Consider the following 22,274-nt stretch of genomic DNA (forward strand, 5'->3'; position numbering starts at 1 on the left):
GTTGTTTCTAAGGGATTTAGTTCTGCAGGGATGGCCAGAGCTGATGCTGGACGGCTCTGGCTCTCCAGCTTTACTAGCAATAAATAAGCAGCCAAGATCCCTAGCAACATCCATTTGAAGTATTTACACTGACGGGGTCCAGTGAACCCAAAAGAGCAAAATTTGTGAAGTTATAGAGATGCTGAAATGAGGTTGGAAAAAAAAAGCCCACAAATGGGGAACTGGGGGGAACCCACATACCTGCTTTCATCCCAGCACTGTGCTGCTCCTGCTGCCATGCCTAACGTGGTCCTCTCCCTGCAGTTTGACATGCAGAGGATAACACTAGAAGAGCTGAAGCACATCCTGTACCACGCCTTCCGGGACCACCTAACGATGAAGGACATTGAGAACATCATTATCAACGAGGAGGAGAGTTTAAATGAAAACTCCGGCAACTGCCAAACAGAGTTTGAAGGTGAGGATGTTTCTGTACAGTTGTTCTCTTCCTGTTTCCTTTGTAAAACTGTCTGATCCTGGATGTGCCACAGGCAGGGATGCACAGTTAGCATGGAACAAAACCTTTTGTTTCCCTGTAGTTCCTTGGACTTTGTTCAACTCAGCTTTGCCATTAGATGGCTACAAGGCAGTAGTTGGACTGAGCTTCACTTTGGAGCCATCAGGGTAGCGAGATCCATGGGTCAGCTCTAGTAACTTATAGGAAATGGAAAGGAATATTTGTGTTGAACATAGCCAACCTTACCTTTTGTTGCCCAGTGTAAGAGCATAGCAGACAGTTTTACCTACAAAGCCCAAGCCCTGCATTTATTCACAGTGCAGAAATCCATTGATTCCAGGCAAATCAATGAGCTGATCAGCAGTGGAGCAGCACCACTGGATGAGCTCCAGGCTAAGCTATGGGAAAGGAAGCATTTTGCTTTGCAGCCGTTCCTTGGTGCAGCAGCCTTTCAGCAGTGCCCCAAGACTGCTATGTAAGTGATCAGCAATGGAGATAGGATGCAGCCAGAACATCTACAGTGCATTATGCACTTTGAATGGCGTTACCACTGCTAAGAACATTCTCCTTTTACCAACATGGAACATTTACTTACGGAAACCATTTTAAGCCACTGTAGGAGAAATGCTTTTTTTGGCAGAGGAGCTCATGGTGCTCAGAAATGTTGCTGGCTGGAACAACCAAATAGACAAATCATTTCAAGTACAGGAAAGTCCAGGGAGATGCCTACAGAGGAACTCAGGGTTTGAAAACATCACCTGCTGCTTTCCCACACCTGGTGCTTCTGAAGGGGCATCAGACAGAGATGCAGTAGTATCTTATAATAAAGCAAAGTGCAACACTTAGCCTGGCTAATTAATGAGATTCAAACACTGTATCCAGCACACTCATCCTCTGCTAACTAACTACTGCAGAGAAGATGCAGAAGATTACAGCTGAATTTTAAGAAGCCTGCAGGAGGTAGGCAAGCAGCAACACTCTTCAAACCAAGCCAAGCAAGCAGCAGGGAGGAAGGGATGCTTATAACCATGGATAGAGCTCTTGGTCCCCACTGACCTGGTGGAGCTGTGCGCCAGCTGCTACTGCTGCATCGGGACTGGGGTGAACCAACCCAGACACAAAACTATAGGTCTGAAAACATCAGTGCTCAGCGTCTCATTTTGGAAGTCCCAGCTTCCAAAAGTACAGCGAGAACAGCTTTTCTCGTGGGATGTTGGCATGGCTGGTGCTAGGCAGAACCTAGAAGCAAAACAGACCCTTTTTTAGATGTTGTTAGAAATACACACGCGCGCACAAACCCACCAGAGAATTACAGATCAGCTCAGCACTGTCAACTAAGACGCTAAGTTGTGCTGCAGGTCCCAGAGGAAGGGGATGGTTCTGGTCTGCAGCAGCTCTGACAAGAGTGTTTCTCCCAGGGAAGACAGGCTGAGAGCAAACAATGTCCTGCAGCCCTTGGCTGTGGACATGCCATTACCTGAAGGATCTCCTGGTGCCAGAGGAGACCAAAATGTTCCCATTTCCCATATACTGAGTTCCCTGCAGGGCTCAGAATGACAGGGCATCTGCTTGCATTGAGGGAGTGCTGTTGTGAAGCATGCTGGACACTATCTCAGCCTGGCTTTAAGTGTCTTCATGTAGGTTAGTTTCTCTTCACCCACTTGTTAATTAGCAGAGTGAAGGAGTTGCTTTTGAGTACAACCCCTCTAATTTATTTGAAGCACTGCATTGGAACAAGGTGAACAACACTGTAAAAAAGAATCGCTTCTTTTAACTGTAAACGTAGCCTAAAGAGACTTAACTTAAAGGCTTACATCTATATTTAATATACATTTCATCCACCCCATTAAAGTGGCTTTAATTTCAGGTAGGAATGAAGCCAAGATGAGCCCTGGTGGTTTTCACTGAGGTTAGGGGAGGACAGGTACCTTCAGTTCCTTGCTGCAACAGATGCTTTGATCTCCACAGTCACCTCTGGGTGTGTTGTTGCCACCAAAACAGAGCCCTGAGACTCTTCTCCATCCTGCACACTTGGGATCTGCTCAGCACAGCTCTGCCTGGCTGACAAACTGATATAACATAAAAAAAGTCTGAAGAGTGCTCACCTGCTGCCCCTTGGCCAAGTCCACCTGTGTAATCAGTAAATACATAACGTTATAAATTAGGAAATATTCAGAAGAATTAGGCTAAACAAGAACAAGTTGTTACATTAGAGAAGAATGGATGGAGCTTACCCTTATCCTGGGCTCACTGAAAGTCTCCACAAGGAGCAATCTCCAAAAGAGATCCTTCCCCAGTGGCAGTCAGCTCTTAAATGGGGTCTAGGAGAGGTGGAGCTGGGCTCCACCCCTTCTGGTAGCACAGGAGAATTGCCTTCACCTGTGCTCCCAGGGCTGACTAATTGCTGGTCTCAGGTGGTCAATCAGAGGTTCAGGCTGGGATTCAGCAGTTCCCATACACCTTCCAGGCAGCACATTGAGAAGATGAAGGTTATGCCTCAGTGTGCTTCTTTAGTTTTCCTTTACGTTGGGAATTGCTAGGAGCTGCATTCCCTGCTAGGAACAGGCTGGCATATCTCAGGAGGAGCTTCTCCTCATCAGGTACAAGGAGGACAAAAAGGTTTTCATATTCAAGAGGATGATTCACAGACTGATCCCAGGGCTGTGCATGACTGTGTTAACAATGAAGAAAGTCAGCAACTTCAGCTTCTTAGTTAGTGAAGAACAGTACCAATGACTTACCTGGATCCTGCTGCCTTAAATTGCTATTATTACTTGTCAGAAGACAAAAAAAATTGGTTTGCTTCAGAAATAATTCCTGCAGGAAACACTGAATATGCTTTACTTTTTTCCTTTGGAAGGAAAGATGCCACCAAAGTCTTGCCCAGTCTTCAGCTGCTCTCCCATCCATGGTAACAGGCAACAGAGCCCAAGGCTGAAAAAAAACATCACACAAAACATCATTAAATATGTGAAATGCTAAAAATGCCGTCTCTACCTGCATTTTAACTGCTGCAAATTACCCTCCCCTCCTTTGACAACTCTTCTGCAAGCATTCTTTTGAAAAGGTTCTCAATAATCTCAATTTGCTGAGACACTGAAAACTTAAAAAGAGTTCAAAACAAAAAGATTGATGTGCTGTGTGTACTCATAGGAGGGGCCTCAGTGGGTTTTTTAAGTGTTGTTGGGAGCACATCTTGAATCTCTACTCATTCCCAGTTGACCTGAAAGCTGAAAAAACCTGGCTGTGTCTAAGGGGATTTGCCGGAGACCAGTATTTCTGATAAAATAAATGCATAGATAACTTTATAACATACTCACCCTCTATGTTCTCCACTGGTCTTCAAGGATAGGTGGGACTTTAGGCCAGCATAGGCTGTGTTCAGGGTATGGGATGCAGCTGTGGGCACATAGAGGAGAAGGAGAATTTCTGAGCTCAGCTGATCCCAGCAGACAGCAAAGATGTTTCTTTGTCCAAGTAGCTCAACCTTCCCTTGTCTTTCTGCAGTGCACGCCCAGAAGCAGAACAGACAGACCTGCGTCCGGAAGAGCCTTATCTGCGCATTTGCCATGGCCTTTATTATAAGCGTGATGCTGATTGCGGCCAACCAGATCCTGCGGAGCGGCATGGAGTAGCCTCTCACCATGACACTGTGACCCAAACTGACCATGCATGCGCATGCCACCGGGTGAGCTTCCCCCGAACCGACTCTCACACGGCAAAGAGACAGAGGCGGGCAGATAACGCACCATTCGACAAGGAGCCTGGGGGCCAGCAGCGTAACGTGTCTTGTGAATCAACTACATCCTTTTGGCAGGGACATAAAAGGGCTGTCTTAACGCTTTAAAGGTTTTTTGTTTCCTAATGCAATAAAAATAAAAAGATAAACATACAGAAGTCCCGAATTATTGCTTCAGAGCAGCAATGGTAACTTGGAAGACGCTTTCATCCAGCGGTCTGCTTTGCAGTTGTAAGGAGGCACAGCCTTGTGACTCACTGCAGCGGGGCTGTCTTTTAACCTAGGGGCCGACTGACTATGCCGCATAGCTCCCCGGCGGGCCCACCTTCCCAGGAAGTTGACCGTAGCATTGCCACAAGCAAGTCCTGTTCGTTTCGTTTCATGTCCTTTGGCTTCACTTTCTTTTTCCCTTATGACCATGCCTTTGAGTTTACGGCATTAGAGGGGAGCTAGAGCATCCTTGTACAGTATTTTCTGAGTAAAGAAGAGGAGAATTTGCCAGCATCATACAGAATTTCTATTTTTGCTTCACAAACGTCGCCTTTGACACAAGACTGTGGGGTAGCAGGAGTCTGTTTGCCATTTCTTTCCCACCAAGAATCAGGGCTGAAGAACCATCCCCCCTCCCAACTTTCCCACATGGGCATTCCTGAGATTTGTGCAGTCTTCCAGCCAGCTCTGCAACCACCAGCGCCAGTTGAAACTGCCTCTGTTTGGTCCCATCTATACATTCAACATTTGCTTTCCAGTAGTTTTGCCCTTCTGCTGTAACAGTCGTCAGTAACCTTATTGAGACCAAAACCACTGAGAAAGCTCTCAGCTTTTCTCCCTGCTCCTTGACTGCCCAATTTTTACTTACTTCATTCTTGTAATTGCAGTGAAACCTCTGCATCCAGCACCTTCTCATGGGAGAAGTTACATTTTCATGTGTACGGTGAGGTGGGATTTGACCAGCAAGTCGCTCCATCCCTCATGGTCCCACTGTCACCACCGCTGCACATCCCATGGACCGGCTGAAAGAGGGTGATCAGAAAACCAGGCTGCTGCAAGAAAAGAAGGAATCAAGCGCGATCATGCCACCATATGTTCCGTAGTGTGTCAGACTTTCAGATCCCACAAGCGTTAGTTATTTTTCCTGGAAGAGATTTTAATGAGCAGCAAGGAGAGGATGGAGTGATGCAGACCAGAGGCACAGCGTGTCCTGTGGAGCCAGGATTACATCTGAAACCATTTCTGCTTTTAAACCTGACACAAATCCTTGCATTTACCTTTGGATGCACTGTACACCTGTGTGTCACTCCAGGAGGGATCTGGTCCCCTTGCCCTGATGGGTGATGGCTGCGTTTGGTGCACCAGGAGCATTGGCGTGGGGTTGGAGTGGTGGTGGCTTCTGCTGGCAGCTGGGTGAGCTCCAGAAACACGATGGAGCAGCAAGATCTCACTCCTGTGAATGTAGAGGACTGTTTCCAATGTCACGAGAAGGGGCAGGATGGCTCCCAAAGGGGCTGTGGACCGTGAGCTGCACTTGTCCTACACGGTGACCATTGTCTCAAGCCTGGATCCATTCCAAAGACTCATTTCTGCTCTTTGTTCTTGGTTACAAGTTCATTTGACCTGTATTTTTCTAGTAACCTGATTTGAAAATGTAATTCCCATTGTTCTGTCTCCCACCACCCCTTAAATCTCATGTATCTGCTTAGGATTTTGCCTCTAGGTGTGTGCTGCGATTTACCACCTTCACAACACTGCTGTTTTCCTGGTGCCCCCCCTCCATTTCCAAAGATGACAGCTGTCATTTCCAAGGCAGCTGAGTCGTTTTTCTGCCTTTCACAAACACACATTTCTGTATTTCTGTTCTGCTGTGACTAATAGAGGTCAGCTACAAAATACTGTGCAGAAATTGTTACATCTCACAGAAGATGGAGGGATTTGTGTTTGCTGTAGGGCAGGACCAGACTTCAAACCAACAGCAGAAAATGATAGGCAAGCTCTGAGCACAGAATTCACACTGGTGGGGAACTCAGGGTTGCTCCCAAAACTCACTGTGTTGGACATTGAAGATAAGGAGCTTGGAGATCCTTTTGAGGGGACCGCCATCCGTGTTTTTAGGTCTCAGGAGCATATTAAAGCTGGGAACAGAAGAAAAAAGTCTAAACGTTACTTGCCACTGAGTGGTACTTACTTACTACCTTTTCTTTTTTTCTTTCGGTGGGTTTCTTTGTGTTCCCCTGGGACAGTGCTGGAGTGAATGTGGGAAGCAGAGCAGATGGAGCTGGAGCCGAGGTGGGCACCAACCCACCAGCCCCACTCAACTCAGCAGCTCCAAAGCGGTGCCTCTTTGCATAGCACAGAAAGACAAGTAAAACACGTAGACCAGGCATTTCTCCACATTCTTCTCACTCATCCGACAGCTAACACCAGGCAGACTCCAATTATAACAGCTACCTTACAGACAAGATAATCTTTTCCATTCCTTCAAGATTTCTGGAAGGCTCTGTAATTTCTACACGCATGTTTCATAAAAACTTTTGTAAATACAGTCATTGTTCAGCACAGTTCTTCACCTTGAACACCCATTTGTAAAACCAAACCTATAATTAATATATTGGTAAAAGCCATAGCCTGGGGTCAGTAGAGTTCATTGCAAAACTCCCCACTGATTTTACTGGGTACGGGATTTGGGGATTTTTAGTTTTACTTTTTTTCTGTGGGGAACCCAATGTATCCATTATGAGTGAGTGCCATGTCTTTGCAGAGGTCTCTTTTTCCTTCCTACACCAGCCTTTCTTCATCTAAAGCATCCCAATGTCAGCCCTTCTTTCATTAGTCAGGCTCATCAAGTAACTAGTGGCAGTGTAGGATGGATCAGGCCACACTATTTCAACCCTTCCTCTCCCAGCCAACTTCCAATGTTGCTTTCCCGTCCATCCTAGCCAGAAGCATTGGAGCTTTGTCTCCTGCTTATCTCCCTGGTTCCATTTATGTAACATCCATTTATCTTTTTTTTTTTCCCCTTTTTCCTCCTTTATAAGAGGGGGGGGGAAAAGGACTTTTTATTGCTTTTACAGACAGTAGGTAAAAATAGAGCGATAAAGTTTTGATTGGAACCTGATGGCAAAGGTTTAGGAGGAAGAAAGTAGAAGAATAAAGAAATAAAAAAAATCAAAAAACCCACATCCCCTACTTTAAAAAAAAAGAAGAAGAAGAAAGAAAGGAAAAAAACCTATTTAAGTGCTAATTAACATACTTTAAAAAATACCCAGACTGCAGCAGCACTAGGTAGAGCTGTCAGAAAAAGCACTAAACTTCTGCTCTTGCCAGTTACATGAGAATTTAAGTGTCTTTTCAGCACTGCAGTTCTGTATGAAAAGGAGATTGCTATGGCAACCCTCGCTGTTCGTGACATGTGTGCCACAAAGTCGGAGCGACACGCAGCAATTGCAAATGCACTCCCAGCCAAACCAAGGCTGGACAAACAACTTCCAGCAGCCTGGGACAGCCTTCAGGCTCAAAGATGAGCAAATTATCAACAAATTCAGAGCACCCCAAAGGCAATTCTGTTGGCTTAGCCATAAGAAAAATAAAAATTAATACAAGGTGTGTAATTAAACAGAACAACACACAGGGAAGGGAAGCTAGAGCTGAATATCTGGGCATCGTGCTCAGATGTTTCATACACAATGTTGAGTTCATTGGGAGCTCACTTTGGATGTGACGAACTAGTAGGGCTGGATGTTAGGAGCTTCACAACAGAGATTCTCATCAGCTCTGCGACAGATTAGTTACATACATATGCACTGTTTTAAGCTGAGACCAAGTAATAAGACATAGAATAGTGAGGAAGTAAGTCAAGAACAGATAAAAAGCATTCCTAAGGGTGCTACTTGAGATGGATAAAGTCTTTTTGACAGATTTGGATGAGCAAAGTACCTACTGGCAAGCACTATATTCTATGGAAAGAACACACATCTTTTACCTGCTGCTAAAGACCAAAACATCTCCTGGGACACTCAGAGGACTGTCCAAAGCCATCCAAGGTCCAGTGCTGGCTTTGCTTGGGATGACACAATGCTTTGTGAGGTGCCTGGCACACAGAAACTTGCAGCTTTTTCCATGAAAGACTCTCTTATCCTGCACGTAGCACACACGTGCACAAGCAAATAGCTCTGCCAGGAGCTGTCATCACACAAGCAAGAGGTTCACAGTCCCAAATCAGACTTAGATCTGCGAAGAGAGAAGCAGTAGGAGGAATATATTAAGATCATTAAGAATGAAGTTCCCAATTTTATCCACCCGTGTAATAAATTATTTAGTTCCTGCTTTATGGATGACTATTTGAAAGGAGAAAAACCAACTCTTCTAAAATGAGAATCTGATAAAGTATCTTTTATCTTGGCTCTGAATCATGCTTACATTCCATAGATGAAGATGTACAGAACTTGCTGGTTTTCAATCTATTATTTTACTGTGCCGAGTTCTGACAGTACAATTACATTTCCTTGGCATCACTTAAAACCTATTACTTTCCCAGGAACAAAGGAATTTAATACAGAAGAAGAAAAGGCTCAAAACACTTCTATCTTTCTGTGTTGTTGGCTGTTATCAAGAACAAATCTTGTTTATCTCCAGTTCAAGGAGGATATTTTAGGCAGTTCCACAAAACGTAGAGATTCACCAAAAGCAAAATGGACAGAAAATCTGACAGCAATGCTTTAACTGGAAGGAGACTTTACTCCTATTCATCCAATGGCAAAAGTCTGAAAAACTGTCTCAATTTGGTATCTTCACTATAAAGAATTTCAGCCCCAAAAGGGAGGAGAAGAAAGGAAATAGGAGGAAAAAAAAGTAAATCCTTTGAATCTAACAATCGACTCTTGACAATTGAAACATGAAAATACACTCAGATTTGTATTTTCTGCCAAGACAGACCAAAATAACTTTGTAGCCTTGAAGAGCTTTACTAAATGAAACTTCCATTTTCCATCCAGTTATTATTTTGTACAGCTGCTCATGGCCAGTCTTTGCCAGCATCACAAAGAAGCATCTTCAACCTTCCCTCTTCATACAGTGTGTTAGGTGAGCTCCAAACTGCAATTTACTAGCTACCCCTCTGGTCTGGCCAGCACTTAAGCATGTCTTGTGTGTCCTGTGAGCAGTCCCACCAAACCCAAACCATGCTGCCAATGTGTTTGCAGCATCAGGCCCCTGGGGTAGCCATTTAACAGCAATCTTCAGATAAAGGCATATTCCACCAGCCCAAGAACAGCATTATGTTTCTTACCTTTCCTGTCAGAGGAGCCAAAGTTATTTCAGCTTCATGCAGCAGCTCTTGTTCTCTCAGATTTTAATTGGGGTGGTGGGAGGAGAAAAGCTGATGTTCCTCTCGGACTCCAGAGTAAATGAGAAGTAACTCATTAGAGTTAATTGGCTTAAGCTGGGGTAAGCCCAGAATCCAGCCTGTTGCCATTTAATCCATGCTAGGATCTAAGTAATCAATAACACCTGATTCATCTCTAGGAAGTGCTTCATTAATGCATTCGTCTCCTTGTCATCGTTTCATCTCTGGTTTCAAGCCATTTACCATCCGTTGTTGAAAACTGACCATTTCTGCTTGTTAACAGAAGACATGGCATTTTGATTAAAGACAACAACTCACAAAGTCAGCAGCATAATAGTAAAAAATAAAAAAAATAGAAATCACTTTGTACTAAACACTGTAAATAATAATATAAATTAACTTGGCATGCATCTGAAATAAATCCTATGTTATTGCAAGTTACCCAAGTGTATAAAGACGTGTAAAAAAAAGGAAAACCGAATGCCATATGTATCGGCTGTTTCCTCTAACCAAACACTACTGTAAATATATAATCTGTATAAAAAGATTTTAATTTTACCATTATTTATGCAATAGAAATAAAGGTTTTTTTTTCTTTTGATGAAGGATGAAGTTTCTTTTCCCCCTCGTTTTGAAGCAGTCATTGATATTCATTCATGCCCGAGTACAAGAGCAGAAGCTAGATTTGCATAAAATATTAGGACAGGGGCCCTTTCTTCCTTCTGAGAGATACATGAACATTTGAGTTTTTTATTTTGCTTTGAAAATAGATTTACATATTTTAAAGGCTGTTATTACAAAAAAGAGCTCCTGGCTGAATAGATGCCTTGGCTGTTTCGAGCTAAGATCAACTCTTCAAGAGCAAAACAGATGCACAGGACTCATTAGCATGCCAAAGGGATGAATTTCACTTCTCCTCTGGAAATGATGGAAGTCAGAACCAGGACTGGTGCAGTGCAGTTGGTGGGCACCACACGCAGACCTCAAAGAGAAGGGTCAGACCATGCCATGTGCTTTTGCTTGGCTCTTGCTTAAAGACTCCAAACCACTTTCCTTAGACCTACTGGGGAGTCAGGGCCTGTTTCTGAACTCAGGTGGGCCTGGGTCCAGTGAGTTGCTGCTGGGAAGAGCACGCTGACCACAGGTTTTAATCCTGGTTCTGCTGCTGCCAAGGCCTTATGCTATGAGGGCTGTTCTGAGCAGCTTAACCACCCTCCTGTATCCTGAACTGCAGCTGTTCTCTTAGCAAATCCCTTCATTTCACTGCAGGCCATTTCCCACATCTACTGGCCCTCAGTGCCCTCCACATGCTGCAAACCATTCGGCTGGAGGAGAGAAGGACGAGGGTGAGGATTGTCCCCAGCATTGCTTGTAGTGGTGCCTAAATTAAAGTTTGAAAGGAAACAGCTGATGGAGCAGTCTTCATCCACGTGGACCCATCACAGCAGATGGACTGCTGGGGGAAACAGTGCAACCCCAAAGCTCCCATCTCACCCATATGGAAAGTATCTTTTCCACCTTGTCCTTGGAATCGAGCTGTACTGCTTTCCTTACACCTGACCATTTTTGCAGCTCTGGTTCCTTCATTTAAACTCTAAAAAAATGAGTGTTTCCCCCCAAACAGCGATATGTATCACACTCCATTCCATGGATTCACGTTATTTATTCATTGTGAGTCTTTGGATGTCAGCCTGGTGGCTCAGACAGTGTTCCTTATTTCTGGAACCATCCCAGTTTTGGATATGATCAATTATCTGTCCGTGGATTACCACTGAAAAGCGAGTGATTCAGGAAAGATGTTTACAAAATTTGTGATCCAATAGTAAAAATAATGACACCTCACACTCTGTTTGACCTTTTACGTTATGTAAGCGAGGAGCAGCTTAATGAATGGCTTAGCAGTGAGCTTGAATTCATTACAGGAATGAATCAAATGCATTACAGGAATTCCTATATATTTCTCATAGGAAAGAGTGAGTAATCAAAGAAATTCACTGTTGGTAAGAGATATTGGTTCTGCATCCCTCCGCTCCTAAAGAAGAGCAAACAGTGCTCATATTCAGAGTGTTGGAGTCCATGTGCTCAATGGAAGCACACATTTGAACATTGCATTTCAGCCACCAAAACAGTTCAGGACTTAAAAACTCACTGCATTGCTGCCCTCGGCGTGGAGAAGCACAGTGTCACAGCAGCTGGTGTGGGACCACTGGGAAATCTTCACTGGCTGAAGGGAGAAAATAAACTTTAAAATAGAAAAACACACCACATCCAGACTGAGACCGAACTGCTCCATCCCACTGCACAAAGAGCCCACAAACAGGCTCCATGTTTGCCAAAGCTCCTTTAGTTCACATGGTTATTTCAGTGCCATCTACACAACAGAGGAAAATAGCATCCAGAAGCCCCATGCTTCAACTGTGCCACTGGGAAGTTTTAGGTATTGGATGCCATGGGAGAACTGTGCGGGTCTGATCCAGCTCCTGGGGAGTCAATGGAAACGTTCCCAGACTTGGTGGGATTTGGATTAGGTCATCATACAGCGCAGTATTTCACACCCTGGCTCTTTGCTTTGTTTAAATGGAGTCTGGCCAAGGCCTCAAATTTAATTACTGGAATACAAATAGTGGAGAAAGAAAGCTTTCCATAGTCAGAATAAAATTCAGGCATGGCCCCATTTATATCTGCTTACCATCAATGGACTCCTGATGCTCAAAGCTCCAGGCTTCAGTTAGACATGATTCCTTCCTCCAGTGATGTACATTGTGCCCATCACCCTGCAGGATGGCTCAGATCACATCCTCTCATTGCACACTTCTTCCTGATTAACATCTATAGGAAGTTTTTTGCTAATGCAAATCCAGAGGCAGTAATTTATTTGGTGAAAGCCAGTTAATCCTGGGAAGGCTTTTTCCCTGAAAGTATAGACTTAATATCATCTTGTTTTAATTGCTTCTTTGAGAGGTTTTTTTTTTTTTTTAAATCAAAAAATATTTTAATTAAAAATAAAAATTGCCAAGACAATCTTCCAGATCTTTCCCCATTTATTCTTCTTGCCACCAAAATTATCAGTACATTTGTAAAGTTCTAAAGAAAGTAATTACAGCAGATGTCGATCGCTGCCGCTCGCACTGAGGCTGCTGGATGCTGCACATCAGTCTCCCAACTTCTTTTCAACTTTCTGAAACTGCACATTCTGTACTAAAAAAATCCCATTTTTAATCTTTCACAGGAAAGGAGGCTGTCTGCTGAGGAGCTGGGATGCTTTTGTGCCAGTTGCTAAGCATACAGGAGATTGAGGGGGGACGAAGGGGAAAGAAAGGATACAATTAAGGAACTAATAATACAGATGTGGAGATCTGGGCAATAAACCTGTTTGAAAGCAGGTGATCCCATTGCCATCTGTTCCTTTTGTCACTGGCTATAAGGGAATGACCATTCCAATACAAAGCATTCTATCATCTTATGAGCTTATGGTTCCTATAACATCATTTACAGTGAGTGAAGACCCTGCCCTACCACCACCTTCCCACATTATTACGAGTGCGGTAGTATCAGACTGAAGATACCAAGTGCACGCCTGCCACACTGTAATAAATGTCTTTTAACCCCAATTTCTGTTTAGATCTCTATTTGCCTGTAATGAGCCGGCTTTAGAGGAAGCTGTCAAAAACAGTTCTCATGTAATGACAGAAAACTGAGATAATCACAGGCCGACCAAACTGTCACTACAGAGACAAATGCAGTGCAGCATCATAAACACCAGGTCAGCAACCTGTAGCATGATGCTGGGGATGCTGGCAGGCACATTTCCTGTGTCCTGCGGCTGCACAGATAGGACTGGGAATCACTTCAAGCATTCAGTGGTGCTCCCTGGATTGCTTTCTGGCAGTGGATTGCTTCTAGGCTTCAGCTAAGATGTAGACATGGACAAATAGTGGTCCTGATTCTTCAAGTCCCAGCCTGCAGGGTGTTCTGCAGCAAACATTAAAACCTCCAGAGTGAAAGATTTCAAATGGAAGGGTTGAGAGACCCCCGGCTTTGTCAGTATGAACAGTACCACTGTAATAAGCATAATCACTGCGTGTTGTACGGAAAACCTCTCCAGTGATTGCTGTTTGCAGAGGCTGATTAAATATAAATTAAACTCATCTGCATGTTCAGCACGCTATGTGATCTGAATATCAAGAGCATCCTCCTGACTGGCCCAGCAGTGTGTTTGAGGTGATCAGCCCCTGGGATGTATGCATACACACAGACTGCTTTGTGTGCTCAGACAAGCACCAGCAACCTTGGCATCTGCGTGTTATCATAATTAAAAGAGCATGGAGTTGCATCAGGGGGAAGGAAGGGGGGTCAGGTGGAGGTTAGGGAAAGGTTCTGCTCTAGAGGGCAGTGGGCATGGCCCCAAGCTGCTGGAGCTCAAGAAGTGGTTGGACCACGCTCTGAGATGTAGGGTTTGGGTTTGAGTGCTGCTGTGTGGGGCCAGGGGTTGGATTCAGTGGTCTTTGTGGGTCTCTTCTAACTTTGGTTACTTCATAACTCCATGATGGCACAAGTCTTACCACTAAATCTGAAATATCATCCAAATCATGGCCCAGGAAATTGTGTTGTCTCTAGCCTACAGAAGAGAGGTACTGACTTGGAGCAGGCTGCATGTGAGAGCTCTTCTGATAACCCATGTCTACCGTAGCTCTATCAAGATAGATCTCTTGACCCTAGTCTGAAGGCAAGCCTTGCTAAGAGAAGCAAGAGGGTAACTGATTCCCCAAATTCTATGGCCAGAAATTGAAAACACAGACTCTCTATCCCTATTTCTAAGGAGGAGTTTGTTTAAGAAGTTACTTGGAGACACTATGAACAGCCAGACCAGGGAAGATGCATGAGGAAGCTTATGACCAGGATTTGAGGAAGGCGGGATGTTTGTACTTACTGTGCTGAGCCAGCTCCTACACTGCTGGTGCCAATTTTAGTGTCTCCTCTTGTTTCAAACCAGAAAGAACCCCAAAGCCTGAAAAATACAGAAAATGGAATTTGCTTCTTACGCTGAAAGAAAGCTGCAGGTACCAAAAACAGGCTCCAAATTAGGCCCTGCCAACACAGTCCTGCCAAAAGTAAATGCATTTGCAAGTGTATAACCCATACTTTAACCCTGAAGTCCTTCAACCACCTACTCTGAATATTTTTTGTTACTTAAACTCAATTTTCAAGAGGCAATTTTATAATATAAAGGTTTTCCTACTCATTTGGAGACTGATCACTGATTCATTGGCTTTTGGACAAATGAAAATAGCAATTATTTTTAAATGGTTTCCCCCTGTAAATTGGAAAAACAAGCATCACTTCAGAGGATAGAAGAGAAGAAACAATTGAAGGGGGACTACACAGTGCTGCCAAAACAGAAGAGATGTTGGGCATATGGGTTTGCTTATGCCGGTCGTGGTGACAGGCTCTAAGGAAGAAAGAGATCACATATTAGGGGTACTGCAAATCAGTGTTATTTCTTGGGAAAGTAGTTACAGTGCCACCATGATAAATGGCTTCTGAGAATTCAGGGTACACACTGTTGACATCTGTCAGGCAGGAAGCTGGATGTAGATCACAATAGTAATTACTCCAGCACTTTTAACCAAATCAGAGGAGTGAACTTGCACGAATAAAAAGGCTCCTTTATGTAGAAGCTGCCAAGTTTAAAATCAATTCCTGGCTTTTCAGAAACCCAAAGCAAAAAAACCAAAGCAGAAACCCTGAGCAGCCTCGGTAAGCACAGCGTTTCTCTTACAGACTGGCTGAACAATGAACCTGACCCCGCAGAAAGCCCCGCTCCAGCACAAAGGTTGTTACTGCACCATCGTGCCAACTCCACGCTCCCTTGGAAGGATTAACATTTAATTATTTCCCAGTTTGTTTTATGAAATATTGACATGCTGCTTCCTTCACAATAAGCCATAAAGACATCATCCCTGCTGCATGCAGGGGGGGGCTCGCAGGTTCTTGTTTACCCATCCCTTTCTCTAGGTTCTGCTCTGAAATTGCTACTGAACGCTCCAGGCTGAGCTGAGCAGATACCAGCAGGTAGAGCTAACAACCAGTGTTAATAAAAATCAATGAAGCATTCTTACAAGGCAAACTGTTATCCCTTTACAGCTCACAGCCTCCTCGCTCTGACAAGATGATGATCAACAGATGTGGAAGCATCAGATGGAAGCAGCTCCAAAAAGCTGTCGCGTTACACATCCTCCGACAATCGAAAACATCTGATTTATGCATTCATAGACATTTCTTAATACTTTGGGGATGCTTTATCTCGTTGGCCAAACAAATCTACATCACTTCTAAGTGCGAAACAATGTGTTATTATAGTTAGAGTGACCCCGGTGATATCAGAAACCTTCCAGTCGCAGTGACTTCACTCATGAAAATCCTTTGTATTGAAACAGTCCAGCTTTGTAAAGGTCTTACTGCGTGACAAAGAAGCCTTGGGATAACCGCATCCTCGTGGCCTTCCAACCACGCTCCTGTCCAAGACATGATCTCACCACAGGGCTCTGCTGCCTTCTGCTGAAACAATGCCTTCTTCTGTATCCCGAGGAAGTTGTTCACTTCTCTGGCATGCTAAGGTAGGGCTTCAGGAGCAGAGATTGCAGTTCACACCTCTGTGCTAATCTAAACCAGGAACAACTGCCTGCCTTTACCAAGCAACTGCAAAGATGATATGCTTAGAAATAGCCATCTGCCTTCTTGCCTTCTCAGTCTGAAAAATAGGGCTGGGAATCACTTTTTTCCACTGGCTTTTGCAGCCGGAATTAGGCTGCACACACCCAGGAGCAATGGTTCTGCTGTACAGCCAGCACAAGAAACCTACAGCAACACCTCATAGACTGCCAAAAGCCCCACATCGTCCCCAGTCCCACCGTGTTTACAGCCATGGGGACGAGTTGGTCAAAGCATGGGGGCAGCTGGCATGGAAGCCTCAGGGATTTATCTCAATTATGGTACAAAACATCTCTATCTAGGGATGCTCACCTTAACCGCTGTCATCCAGATTACGTTGGTTATTAGGGAAGGTTACAGTGAGGCACAGGTGGTACAGGCAGTTCTAATAAATGTTTAAAGAGCTGTTCATCCACATCATGCTTTAGACTCTCCTGAGTCGCAGCTGCTCGTACAGGGAGAGTGGCTCAGCTGCAGGCATCATCTCAGCTCTACTCATCTACCTCTAACAACCCCAAGCCTGTCGCTGTGTTTTCAGCTGCTAGGAAAAAAATGATAGGCTAACCCTTAACAGTTCTCCTCAGGCTGTATGAGTCTGAGCACCCTAAGCACCAAGACAAATCTTCCCACATCACAAACAGCTCGATTTTCTCTGCTCACCACTCCCTGACCCCTCTGGTTAGAGCTGATATCAAAAGTGAATGATGCCAGATGAGATAGAGACTGAGTAAGCACAGGTATTTCTCTATTTATATCGATCCCCATTTATCTTCCAATAGATCCAAACACTTTATATTTCAGAATCTGATCAATAACTTCCTGTGACACACTTGACCCAAGTTCTTATTTCCACAGATCTTTCTCAGCACGGAGAACGGAGCTGACCTAAGTTAAGAACATTTGGTCATTCTGAGCCATATAAATTCCTGGTGTCATTTTCCATTGCAAGAGCAAATGAGTGTAAATAGCACCATCTGCATCTCATGTGGAGAGTGAGAAAAGCATATTCTTGTCACTGGATTTGGTTTTCCTATTACTCCCAGCATATAGAAGAGCTACCTTAATTAATGCAAACTTATTATGAAATTAGAGCACCAATATAATTACAGCATTGATTAAAAAGTCAATAAAACAACCAGCTAAACCTCTTTTGAAAGTGGAGCAATATGAATGCTACTTGATTAAATATTACAATTCAGTCAATATTTAACTATCCAATTGTATTGACTTAATTTTGACGTGAAGCTGGGAATAAGCGTCTCTTGGGACCTAATTATGTTAGTTTTTCTTTCTTTGTTGATTTCTTGCTTGTTTGTTTGTTTTGATATTCCCTGAACTTCTGACAGAGCAGATCTTCCATCCCAGGGAGCCATATTCCATGAAGATAATTTATGGGTAATTAGGAGTTCTGGTAATTGTGTTTATATCTGAAAATTAACTTTAAGAAATCCATCATAGCTTTAAAAAGTCATTTTTCCTTCAAGACAGCCTCCATTATGAGTTTGTTATTGAACTTGGCAGCTGCTAAAATCAATGGCTGTTCTTTAAACTTACTGAAGGTCATCCTGCTGCTCTCCCTCTTTCACAAGCATTGAGAGAAACGTTGCTGCAACCTCCCAACCAACCTCCAGCTCCTCAGTGACACACAAAGAGGCCACATCATTCCATTTTATCTCTAGCAGTGGATGGATCTGTAACACAAAAGACCTATGAAGAGGATGGAGTTTCCTTTCCAGGAAGCACTGACCCCCCAAGGCAGAAAGCATGATATAATGGGGAATGCAACCCATCCTCTCATATTCAGCAGTAAGTGAGAGAAATCAAACTTCTCTGGAGTTGAGGTTGTAGAAGGAAGCTCAGAAATGTCAACAAAGATCAGGCATCCCACCTCCTCTCTCTCAAAGATGAGAAAAACTCCCACCATCAGAGCAAACTCAGCTGTGGGGCTCTTTAGCCTCAGGTGGCCATGCTTACCTGCTTCTCTATCCTCCTCCCCCATCTGGAACTTCCTTTTGGTTGCCACCTGAACCCAGAAGTCTGCAAGAGGACAGATTGTGACCGTAGGCACACCATAAACACATTCACCCCAGCATGCAAAGAGACCAACCTGCAGCAGGCTGGCATTAGCACCCTCGTCTCCCCACCTTTCTTTTGCTTTCCTTTCACCTCCCACCCTGCCCATAGAATAGATGCACAGTGCTAAGCTGGACTTGAACTCAGAAAACCTAAAATGGTCACTAGTTTTTGCTGAGATAGGAGCTTCAAGAAAACAGGTGTCCATTGCTGTTGTCACCGCTTTTGGGAAGGACATGGAAGCAGTTTAATGTTAGAAAGGCAAATCAAAGCCCAGACGTGCTTTGAGATTGCAGCAAAGATTGGAATTTGGAGCATGGCAGAAGTGATGTTCTGGCATGCAAGTGAGATGTTAAAACAGAAAAAAAACAGAACAAAAAGATGCTCAACACACACACAACAGATTGTGACATCTAGTGGTAAAAGAAGCTATGCACACAGGCTGTATTGCTGCACTGAGCCCTACAAGACACTTTAATGCCAGTCATGAGAGCCAGGCTATTTTTGGCAGCAAATTCACTGTACTTACGTCTGCACTTCTTGACAATAATCTGTGCGCAAAGTGCAGACTCTTTCTTTGCAGGTCTATCAGAAGTCAATGCACTACATGCAACGGGTGAGTGCTTTCAGCTCCTCCACCAGCTATGCTGCACATGGAAAACAGCCCTCTGCGTGGGCAGGTATCATACTGACAATAGCAGATAGTTCCAGCTCAAACCCAGATATCTGTGAGCTTTTATCATCAACCTTGTTGCTGGCTTCTGTGAAATGATGATTGGCTGCACCCTCTATTCTTCTGGTTAGGAGAATCCCCATACCAGATTGAGAAGGCTATTGGCATTCTTTCTAGATAGTCTTGTACAAAGTTGGGCTTGATGATCCTTATGGGCCTCTTCCAGCTCAGGATTTCCTATGATTCTATCATTTTAAGATTCTGTGAAGGTATCTGTGATCATAATGCACTGTAACTTTAGGATATGGGATGACTTCAGCTCCGATACATCATAAATGAGCTGCCCGAGTCCTGCAGAACAGCATGGCTGGAAGAAACCAATGGACCTGAACAGAATTCTGTAGCAAAGTCTCTCCTAGAGCATAACTTCTGAAAGACATTATAGAATGCAGCAGTGTTATTCCTTCAGGAATCTAATACGATTTGGGACCTTTGGTAGACCCCCACCACCAAAACCTGGGCTATGTAGGGTGTTAGAACCAAAGCACCTTGCTCTAAGAGCAGCCTGCATCTCAGGGTGGGCCCACTGAATATGCATTCAGTTTGTTCTCCTGTGATATACAACAAACATCAGCAAGTGAAAACCATGAGGGCTGCTGCTAATGTCCAGAACAGGTGAACCCACATCCCTGAACCTAAAGGAAGGAGGGAGAAAACTATGAGCAACCCTTTTCTTAGTAGGGAAGGTAAACACTGCCACATCTGCCAAGCTGCTGCACGGCTTGATGGTGCTTCTACAACACGCATCACTCCAGCTAATAACTTAGCACAAATAGCATAACACTGAATTAAGTATTGTCCACAGTGAATTAAGCAGGATCAATTTAGAAGAATATTAATGTTTGCGTAGGATAAACCAAGTCCCTGGCTGCCTTTTAAAGCAATTCTTTAAAACTGTAAGTGTACCCATTTAAAAAACCCTGAAATGCCTGCTAAAAACCCCTTGTCTTAACAGCTGTGATCCAGAGCACTTGGTGTGAAGGGGCCTTATCAATTGACACAGCAATGGGCACATTGCTAGCGTTGCTCCATAGGACCCCAATGTTATCTAAAGCTCTTGAAGGGGTATGAGCTGAATAAACTAAGCCAAATCAGATTAAAAATACAGATTATCCTGTATTCCTGCCATGTCTGCCAAGTTGCAAACCCCCCTCCCCCCGCCTCCATAATAGAAAAGGCAGCACTACCTCATTAGCATCGCTTTCCTGTATTTCCTTCAATGGAGATGGTCACAAACAACTTTTGGGTCCTTTTTCTTTTGCTTTTCTCCTCTCTGCAATAAGAAGCAGTGAAAGAAACCACAGGGTGAGTCCACACACAACCAAAGGACATCCTTACAGTCTGCAAAACATGGGGTGCTTTGACTCCTCATATATGGCAGAAAGGACAAGAGCAATGGGCTGGAGCTGCAGGAATGGAGACTTTGGAATAGAATCTCATGAAGGGAGAGGAAAGCCCCGAGGGCTGTGCTGGTGCTGTGCTGGGTGAGGCTGTTTCTGCAGGACTGAAAGAGCAGGTCGACACACAGAGCTGCCTACAGAACTTGTATGAAGCTGTGGTTAAATAATACACCCAAAGAAAAAGGGATGTAAGGATACGAATGCCAAGAGACAATCTATTTCTGACCACTTACAATGAAACCACCCTCCCCACTCCCCATCACCAGCCAATGACATTAATCTTCATTAGCTTTTTCTCCTATGTTAATGGGAGTGCTGTGGCTTGCTCCAGGGTTTACTGGGGAGAGATATCCTTCAAGGAGGACTTTTTGCATAACCTAATCTAGGTCCCCAAGGACGTCTCATCAAGCCCCACCGGATCCAGTACCCAGACATCCTGCTAGGCAGCTATAGATAGACCAGGTGATGCAAATGTTGGTACCTCTCTCGTCCCCCTTTCCTCCATCCATGCTGGTACTGTACTTGCTGGCATTAATGCCCACACGCTTCCTGCTAGGACTCCTCTAGGTAGTGCATTAGTCACACAGCTTGTCAACGTGAGCTCCAGGCCAGCATTTATTTGAACTCCTCTTTTTCATTTATATTTTTTTTCCCCTAGCAGAACTGTCATTGCCTTCAGTTAAAATGTGAGTGCATCCAACAGCCATCTCCTATTTGCAGGGCTGCTGGGGAGGCTGCACGTTTCCATCATTAAATCTTGCAGTGTTTTACAAACACAGAATCATAGGAGGGGACCACTGCAGGTCAACCCTCTGCTAAAGCAGTTCCCTACACTAAGTTGAACAGGAAAGTGTCCAGGTGGTTTTGAGTATCTCCAAGGAAGAAGATTCCCCCATCTGGGCAGCCTGTTCCAGGTCTCTGACACCCTCACAGCAGATATATCATTCCTTGTGTTCATTGGAACTTGCTTGTGTTCTAGTTTGTGCCTGTTATCCCTTATTTTGTTGCTGGACATCACAGAATAGAAGCTGGTCTTCTCCACTTGGCACCTGCCCACATCCCTGCGTGCCCTGACCAGAGAGTATCACTAAGTGTAGAAACTTAATACACACAAATACATGTGCAATATTCAGACAGTGTTGCAGACGGAGCAAGAGGAGTAAATCAAGCATCACCAAATCTGACTACAAGACAAGAATAAGTCCTCTATTAACATTTAAAAGAGAAGATTGTTTCCCATTCTGCCTGCGGATAAGCTGAAACCAATCACGAGCACAGATAAATCCATCCTGACACCTTGTGCCGAGACTTTGAGTAACACCAAAGGGTTTGATGAAAAGGAAAGCTCAAGGTGAGTATTACTCAGGGTCTCTCTGCAGATTTCACTGCCCATGAGAGCATCACCACACATGATAGGAAATGCACTTAGCTCCAAGTGGGGACAGTGGGTGCTGAATGACAAGGAAAGGGGACAAAAGTTGGGATTGGGACACACGACCAGAGCCACTGAGGAGATCCAGACCCAAACAGCAGGGCGTGTTGGAGGGGGGCAGCAACTTTTCCTACCTACCGACTTAACAGTACTGGCAATGTTTTAATGCTCCGCTGCCGAACCTCGCTTTGGATGTTTTGCCTTACATCTTGAGGACCTCTTGTGGTGGAAAGTAAAAGTGCTTTTTGAGAAGAAGAACAGGGCTGGGAGGTGCAGACTGATGGGGTGCCTATGGCTTTTCTTTACAGAAGCTTTGCAAACGGAGGAATGGAGATCAGATGCTCCCCCTCCT

The 22,274-nt window shown here is 44.2% G+C and overlaps 1 protein-coding gene and 1 long non-coding RNA gene across 5 annotated transcripts in view; one reads left to right on the plus strand and one right to left on the minus strand.

Moving 5' to 3' along the window:
- Positions 1-9,052, plus strand: part of CALN1 (calneuron 1) — an 89,348-nt gene extending 80,296 nt beyond the window's left edge. For all 4 annotated transcript variants that reach the window (XM_015880964.2, XM_032448392.1, XM_015880965.2 and 1 more), the window contains 2 exons: positions 304-457; positions 4,004-9,052. In XM_015880964.2, coding sequence (XP_015736450.1) covers positions 304-457; positions 4,004-4,131 — 282 coding nt within the window. In that variant the 3' untranslated portion in view covers positions 4,132-9,052. The remainder of the gene's footprint in view (positions 1-303; positions 458-4,003) is intronic.
- A 5,177-nt stretch (positions 9,053-14,229) lies between these two features.
- On the minus strand, positions 14,230-20,387 carry LOC107322441. Its single transcript, XR_001558948.2, has 3 exons — positions 20,278-20,387; positions 18,259-18,321; positions 14,230-14,581 (listed from the first exon to the last, which is right to left on the minus strand). It is a non-coding gene; the product is annotated as an uncharacterized LOC107322441 (long non-coding RNA).
- Positions 20,388-22,274: the final 1,887 nt, after the last annotated feature.

Source organism: Coturnix japonica, chromosome 19 (assembly GCF_001577835.2).
Source record: "Coturnix japonica isolate 7356 chromosome 19, Coturnix japonica 2.1, whole genome shotgun sequence".
In the NCBI taxonomy this organism is placed as follows: domain Eukaryota; kingdom Metazoa; phylum Chordata; class Aves; order Galliformes; family Phasianidae; genus Coturnix; species Coturnix japonica.